This window comes from Echinops telfairi, unplaced genomic scaffold, assembly GCF_000313985.2.
Source record: "Echinops telfairi isolate 266 unplaced genomic scaffold, ASM31398v2 ScPeMD7_2010;HRSCAF=2546, whole genome shotgun sequence".
NCBI classification, from domain to species: Eukaryota; Metazoa; Chordata; class Mammalia; order Afrosoricida; family Tenrecidae; genus Echinops; species Echinops telfairi.
The window spans coordinates 6503891-6512554 of NW_022105908.1; the positions used below are offsets into that span (position 1 = coordinate 6503891).

General features: G+C 45.7%; 1 protein-coding gene across 1 annotated transcript in view; it reads right to left on the bottom strand.

Annotated features, from left to right (window-relative positions):
* The window catches only part of LOC101656708 (F-box/WD repeat-containing protein 10), a 53006-nt gene extending 49145 nt beyond the window's left edge, over positions 1-3861 (bottom strand). Inside the window, 1 exon segment of the mRNA XM_045293527.1 lies at positions 3245-3861. Within this exon segment, the coding sequence (XP_045149462.1) occupies positions 3245-3749 (505 nt within the window). The 5' untranslated portion in view covers positions 3750-3861.
* Positions 3862-8664: the final 4803 nt, after the last annotated feature.

Here is an 8664-nt window from a genome sequence, read left to right on the forward strand (position 1 = left end):
ATTAGCCTTGACCTCAAAATAGTTGTTCTCCCCGCCTCCATGGTACTAAAAGGATCTTTTTTTTTTTGCATCCTAATACAAACAAGACAAGTGTGTTACCGAGAGAACTTGGCTTCAGCCAGTCACTAATTACAGAGACATCTCAAACACATTTTGTTTGGAATAAACCCTGCGTGTATGAACCGGGGCTCTAGTAGCATTACTTTCTGACTTACTCACTGTAGGTCAGGTCCTACAGTGGAGAATGGCAGTCTTTGAGAGAGAACATTAGAGAACTGCACGTGTGTGTACGCCTGTGGCCCCCGTTAGCTGCAATCCTGGACAGAAGGATATACTGCACAATAGAAGATGCTCAGGGGAGGAATCCTGATTCTCACCCCACTTGCTGGGTGATCTTGGCCAAGTCACTCGGACTTCACAGACTTGAGAAGTCTGTGAGCTGAACAAATTGGTTTGTAATTTAAAATGATGTCAGTAGGGTTTGTAGATTTCACCCCCACCGTTTCCTCGTTCCCACTCATCATTCTTTGACACACCACAGAAGTCAAGGGATCTCAGACATGGTGATTTGATAGGAGTTCTGGGGAGGGCAAATGTTCGCTGCTCTCGGATGCTAACTGAAAAGTGGGATCTTCTAGACCACGAAGAGGCATTTCAGGAGAAAGGTCAGGAAATCACCTTCTGAAAAATCAACCATTGGAAGACTGGAGAATGTAGCTCTCCTCAGACACATGTGCGGGGCCACGAGTCAGATGAGGCTGGACAACAGCTGGATTAATTGCCCTCCAGCTGGGACAATTCTTTCGGACAGCGTACAAATAGGAGTACCACTCAGGTGACATTGGCAAGGAGAATTCCTTCCCTCAAGAGCTCAAGTTCCACCGCTGACACGACCATCCTGAAATAATCTTTAAACTTAAACCACATACATCCCCTGAAGTCTTACATTCAGTCTTACATATCGCTTACATGTAAAAGAGATTTGCATAGAAGAAAATTAACAGCAACCACTAAGCATAGATAGGAAACTTAGGAGGCCATGAGCGTGCATCGAGAGGAACAACTCGAAGAGTAAGGATGTTTGCACAGCCCAAGGACTGGATCCATGTGACTGAATTGCACATGTAGAAACAGTTCAATCCGTGTGTGCTTTGCTGTGTGTATCCTCAACAGCAACAAAATAAACATATATTTTTTTCAAGAGTCGAAATTCTGAAACTCCTCCAGGTGAAACTGCCTCCCAGTGTGCTCTCATACACCTCCAACTGAACCTGTGCTTCTCACACCATCCACACCTTTCCTCCCCAGGGCTCCTCCTTACTCACGAAATGTCGTGTCCCTTTGCTTCCCTGACCCAGCTGCCCAAACATTGCCAATGTGCTCTCACTGACACTTGAGACGCCCAGGTTCTCCAAGTGTGGCCTTTAGCCCAAAATCACCATCGTCATCACGTCGGGGCTTGTTAGCAGTGCAGAATCGCAGGCCCTCCACAGACCTATGGCATAAGCAGTTCTGGGGCCCCCCCCCCCCCCCCCCAACTCACTGGCATGGAGTCAAAGCTGACTCATAGCAACCCCCTGTGGATTTCCGAGACTACCTGTTTACCAGGGTAGAAAGCGCAGTCTTTCTCCCTAGGAGCAGCTGTTGGTTTGGAATTGCTGACCGTATGGATCACAGCCCAACATGTAACCACTAGGCCACTGGGGCTCCTATCGCTCCGAGGAAGAGCCCAGTAATCTGTGGTTTAACATACTCTCCTAGTTATTCTGATCCCAACAGAATCTTGAGAACTACTTCCCCAGGCCCACTTGACGGGAGCAATTTCCAGGCTTAAGCGACCCTCCCCTCCCCCAACACACCTCAAGACCAGAATTTGTTCAGAAGCAAGAAATGTGGCCAAAGGAATGAAGAAAGCCCTGCATTTGAATCTCTTAGCCCGATCTCTGGACAGTGCAGCTAAGGGGCAACGTAATTTAATAGCTTCCCCTCCACCACTCCTGGAAGTGCCTGGGTGGTATAAATGGTTAGGCTTGGCTGTTAACCGGAGGAGCCTGGGGCTTGGCAGTCTACTTCTGAAAATTCAGCAACGGATAATTCTATGGAACACATGAGCAGCCACCGCAAGTCAGAGCTGACTCGAGGGTAACTGATTACTGACTGCCTTCCTTTCCCACGGAGCCACACTGCTGCTCAGTAGGCAGAGGCAGGGGACCAGCCATTTCTGTACCTCTGGGCAAATTTGGTAAGCACTGAGCTGCTAATCTCAAGGTTTGAGGGAGACAGTTAAAATTACCTGCTCCCGAGGGGGGTCTCGGGGAGGAGATGAGCCAGTCAGGGTGCGATGTAACAATGATGAGAAATACAACTTTCCTCTAGTTCCTAAAGGTTTCCTCCCCGCTCCCACTACCATGACTCGAATTCGATCTTGCAAGACTGGCTAGACCAGAGGAGGTACACTGGTACAGATAGGAACTGAAAATACAGGGAATCCAGGACAGATGAGCCCTATAGGACCAGTGGTGTGAGTGGCAAAACAGGGAGGGTAAAGGGAGAATGGGTAGGAAAGAGGGAACCGATTACATGGAACTGTGTGTGACCTCCTCCCTGGGGGACAGACAACCGAAAAGTGGATGAAGGGAGACGTCGGACAGGGCAAGATATGACAAAATACCCATTTATAAACTATCAAGGGCTCATGCGGGAGGGGGGAGCGGGGAGGGAGGGGAAAAATGAGGACCTAATGTCGGGAGTTTAAATGGAGAGAAAATGTTTTGAGAAACGATGTACAAATGCGCTTTACACAATTGATGTGTGTATGGATTGGGCTAACAGTTGTATGAGCCCCTAATAAAATGTTAAAAAAAAAATTACCTGCTCCCGTAAAGACGTACAACCTTGGGAATCTTACAGTGCGTCTTAGAAACCCTCCAGGTTGCTAAGGGTCAGCATCAACTAGGTGGCAGTGGGTCCTGGTGGTGCAGAAATCCTAAATGATCAACCGTTAAAAGTTATGTACCTTCTGCAGTTGTCATTCCACACTCTTTCTAGAAGGAACTTGCAGCCAGCCCTTTCTCCTTCGATTAACAGGATCAAGTAGCAAAATACGAAGGCCAAAGGAACCTTATCCTACATTGGGAAAGGTGTCCTTCTACCTGAGCTTGCCCACAGCCCCGCTGCCTTCACCGGCTTCGAAAGTCCTGTTCTCCTGGTCTTAGGGTCCTCCCCCCGCTGTGGCCTTGCTTACCTAAGACAGCGCTCCTTTCTCTCAGGAACAGGATCTGGACCACATTGGTGGCGGTGAGCAGCAGGTTAGGGTCACACATCTGTAGCAGCAAGAGCGTGTACTTTGCCTTCGTCCGCTGGGTGCTGCTCCCAAACCAGGCCAAGACTTCATTCATCTTCTCCTCCACCGTTTTATCCAGCATCTGGTTCAAGGAGGCCTTCACAAGTCTTTCCTCCTTTTTGTTGACGTGGATTCGGGACCTGTGGTAGACGAAGTCTTTCCCCTGGGTGCTCTGAAGGATGTTTTGGAAATAGTGTAATAAGTATAAGTTATTTAACTGCTTCAGAATGCTAACAAGAAACCTCCTCTGTGACATCTCGTCGACCCTTTGGAAGCACTCTTTGGTAGAGAAGATTTTCCAGGCCAAGATACAGGTATCACACTTCTGACACACAGGGGCAGACTTGTTCTTCCTCTCACAAGTGAAATACGGGGCCTTCTTCAAGTCTGAGCCCAGGTTTTCCATGATGCTGAGCTGACCACAGGCTACTTTAATCCTTGCCCATCAGCAACTCCATCAAAACTGCAGGGGACTCGGAGAGACTGATCAGTACTCCAATTGTGCTTTTGTTATAAATATCTCCGAGGGAAAATACAAAACGCTGCGATGCCTGGTAAGCTCTTCTCTCCCGGAAACTGCCGGTAGAAGGCTGGCTTTTTGTACTGACCTCCTTGGAAACATGGCTTTACCGTAAATCTCCTAAACCTGGCACTGTCAGATGGAGGCAGTTGCTGTATACTCTGTAAGAGCAGGTAACCTCCTTTCCAGAACCACACTGGCCTTAGTCGAACATAACTAATATAATACAAAGACTACTTTTAAGGGAAATGGATAGGTAATATAAAGACCATTTCTAAAGGAAAACACATGCACCCATATATTGTAAAAACGGATATTAAACTTCAAGGATGGCGATGATCTACATATAATATACATCAACTTTAGCTCACTGCTGTTGAGCACACTCCAACTCAGGGCGACCCTCTTATCAAACAGAGCAGCACTGTTCCTGTGGGTTTCCAAGACTGTAAACCTGTATGGAACTAGAAAGGCTCATCTTTCTCCCAAGAAGCAGCTGATGATTTCAGACTGCTGACCTTGCAGTTAGCAGCCCAATGCATTTCTCACTATGCCACCTGTGTGCCTCTATCATATATATTACATGTCTAATATATATTACATATTACATGTCAAATATATGCAAATGTTATATATAAATAGCATGCACATTTGCATTTTTAGATTTTTAGCTTATATACATATATTTATTTAAATTTATTTATGTTTGCATACATTATTTATATTTCTTACATTCTTACCCAAATAAATCTATATATAATATGGCTAAATGTAAGCAATTGCATCTTATTTTAATATATATAAAATATCAAAAAGAGGATGAAAATGTCTTACCTTTTTAGCTTAGATTAGATTAGATAAAGTGGCTGAATAGAAATAAACTTAATGGCAGTAAATTTTGAGCTGTTTATCACTATGATCCTGAATGTTCATATTCATATTCTTAAATCATCAAGGAAGTAAAAACCACACATGTTTACTATAAGTTTAAGTCATGTCAGTGCTTCTGAAAGCTAACCAGAAAGCTCTGCAATGAACCGCTCTTCCAGGGAGAACATTGCCCTGGGTCTGACGCTGGGGCTTCCAGCGTCCATCACAGAAGCTCTGGCGTTACAGTTTCAGAAACGCACAGGGGAAGTTCTGCCCTGTCCATTAGGGTCACCATGAGTTGGCATTTACTCAAATGGCAGAGATTGAGCATCGTGACATACCCACTCAAGCGTCTGGGAGGCCGTAGAGTTTAGTGGTGAACAGTGGTTTGAACCCCAGTTCAGCTGCTTGCTACATCAACATGGGCAGATTACTTAATCCTCTGCGGTTCAGTTCCAACATAGAGTTGTGGGGATTACATGAGCTACTATATGTAAACCACTTAGGGATTATTTGCATTTGCTATTGCTGTTGCTGTTATCTGTTGCCATAAAGTCAGCAGAACAAACTATAACTCAGTCCCGCAGCACCTTCATGCCGATGGCTCCCAACCTAGGGGACTCATCTTTCAGCACTATGAAACCACACGCATTGCCGTCAGAGTGACCCTGCAGGACAGAGTAGAACTGCCCCTGGGAGTTTCCAAGACTGTAATTCTTCTGCTCCTGTAACTCAGAAGCAGAAAGCCCTGTCTTTCTCCCTGGGAGTGGTGGTTCCTAACTACTGACCTTGCAGTTAATAGCCTAACTCGTAACCACTAGATCACCAGGGCTCCTTTCCAGCACGATCTCTCACTGTCACGAGTCAGCGCTGACTCATATCCACCCCCTGTGGGTTTCCAAGACTGCAGCTGTTTATGGGAGTAAAAAGCCCTTTCTCCCTCAGAGCTGTTGCTGTTTTTGAACTGCCAACCATGTTGATTGCAGGCCAACTTGTAACCACTACACCATCAGAGCTCCAAATTCCAGCATTAGAGTAGCTGATTTTCTGTATTGATCCACAGGGTTTTCATTGGCTAATTTCAGATATAGATCTCCAGGTCTTTCTTCCTAGTTTGTCTCAAGGTAGAAGCTCTACTGAAACCTGGCTACCACAGGTGAGTCTGCTAGTATTTGAAATACATTACTTCCAGCATCACCACCTGTATAAGAGAGAGTTGTATATAAAGGTTAAGTGCGCATGAAGGAAACATCCCAACCCAGTGCTGTCCAAGCCCACAAGTCCAACATTAACCCATTAACCCATATGTCCGACACCAAGCCACAAAGTCCTCCTCCATCTCACAAAACAGATGCAACGATGATGACTGCAGGAGGAAAGCTGAGTCAGTGAACGTGTAAGCATCTCAGTGCTGGCAGGGGTCTCCACACGGCTGCTCCACCACCCAGGGCTGCATCGAGTAGGTCCATGCAGCTTCTCCTCAGGGATGTCTTGCAGGAAGTGAGCCTTGCCAGCTAAAGCAGGGAACTGGCTAAGGCAGCTGCACCCTGGTCTGACCATCAGAAAGGAGACCCAAGAACTAGAAAGGCGAGGCTCACTGAGCCATTTATCCCTCCGCCCTTCAATTAACCCCACATGTGTTTATTGGCACAATAAATTAACTACCTCATCACCCACAAGTCACCATGGTAGGAGAAACTGACAGATGAGTGATGGAGCACCTACTTAGCCCCCTACCAATACTAACTATTGAGCCTAAGTTGTGTGTAGGGTAAGCATCGGACTGCTACCACAAAGTCAAAGGTTCAAACTGACCAACCACTCTGTGGGAGGAAGATGAAGCTATCTGCTCTCTTAAAGACTTATAGCTTCAGAAACCCTGTGGGAAACAGAAAGATTTCTCCCAAGTCGTCTCCCCCAAACAGATGTTAGACTTAGGACACTGCTTGCAGCTAATGGTAAATGATTGTCAAGTTACCTTCCTGAAGGCAGTCAGCTGCCAGACTACTGTCTGGTCCCACCACAAGTAGGGCCCACCCACTGCTGTTAGGGACAATGGGCTACTTCTCCCTAAAGGCTTGCCGTCATCTGTTTGGTTCCTGTAGGTGGGGTTTACCCCCTACTGATAATGGTTTCTATACTGAGCCAGAGACAGGTCAAACCGGCTCAGTGATAACCAAAATTAAGCTGCCTCCCTGACTCTAGGATCCGCCCATCTTGTCACCTGTGAACCCCCATTACCTCCCCTTCCTATTACATGGATACCCCTAGATCACCCCCTCCCATTACTGTATTACCTATAGCACAACCCTTTCCTGTGACGTATGTCTTCACCTGTAATTAGGGGGCTTGCACGTCCCCAGAGAATATAAAAGCCTTGGTTAGCAATAAATAGCTCACTCTCTCTCTCTCTCCACGTGGACCACCAAGTGAGGCTGAGGTGAGCATGCTACTACGAAACATGACTGACTCCATTATTTCAATCTCCCTTCTATCTCTCATGCTCTCGATGACTTTAGTATAAACTCTACTTATTATCGCTGTACAATTGCACCTGCCGGACCATGACGATGTGCTAGGGGCTGGATTCCCTGACACAACCCTGTACAGTAGAATTGACCGGATGGCAGCGGGTTGGGTTTGGTGTGGGGCTCGTCCTGTTATCATCCTTAGGAGCATTTTCTGGAACAAACAGTGTCCACCACCAATGTGTACATACCTGCATTGAGATACATGTACAGAAACCATGTGTGTGCTTCTAAAAACAAAGCTACATGAAAATATAAATCGTATGTGTTTTGTGAGACCCCCTTATCCTGTGGCCCTCGGACAGGCTTGTGGTGCATTTGGAGTGATGACTCCTAAGAGCCAAACCCAAGAACATACATGTGCTGGAGGGGAGCTCGAGGGGAGCTCTAGGGGAGGCCCAAGTGGGGCCTTTACTCTCTCTCAGTTATGATCCAGGAAGAAAACAAAGGCCCTGAGGCATTTTCAAACTTTTCACGTAACAGACTCTTATTGTCCAGTCATCTCGCCTGGAAAAGCTCAACATGTAATATAGACAAAAAGCGGTATCTTATTAGCACAAAGTAATGTTACAAGTTCAAACGTTCATTTGAGAGCCTACCAATAATGGGAATCAAGGGAGACATTAACCTCAACAGTTACAATATTTTATGCAGCATCTGGTCTGTGAAGCCACTGCACATGGTTAAAAAACATTCAGGGTGGAATGTCTACAAGTAATTCTCAATAGATTCCAGCAAAATTATATACTGCTATATGGTATATATACATATGTGTGTGTTGACACATATACACACACATAGAGGGTGTACATATTACAAAATGTTAATAATTGACGGATGAGTGCCCATTGTTCTAATCTTTCCATTTTTTCTGTAGGTTTAAAAAATTTCAAAATAGCTTATTAAGGTACACTGCTAAATTGGGTCAAGGACAGATTTTGTAAAAGACCGCTACTCACAATAACAAACTAGCTCTTTTGGCACTGTTTTATTATCCAGAGGGGTGGGCTAAAAACAACAACAAAAATCACAGAAAAATTCCAGACATCCTTGGAGTGGTCTAAAATATGTATTCCTGAGTACACTCACACTCTACATGCTAATGGCAGCTTAAGTGAGGGACAGGTTAAAGAGAATACTGATTTGTAAACTAATGGTTCTCAAACTGAAGTGTATACCAGAAGGGCATGCTAAAAGAGGCCCTGGCTCCCACCTCTGGAAGACCTGATTCTCTAGGTCGGGGGAGCAGAGATGGACATTTTAACAGCAGTACTGCTGCTGGTGGTTGGGACTCACTTTGGGAACCCCTGATGTCAGCTATGCTCTTCCTTCAAAGTCTGTGGAAGTAACTTCACTTTAGAAACAAGCACCACTGATCCATTCGTTCTTTCACAACCGATGAG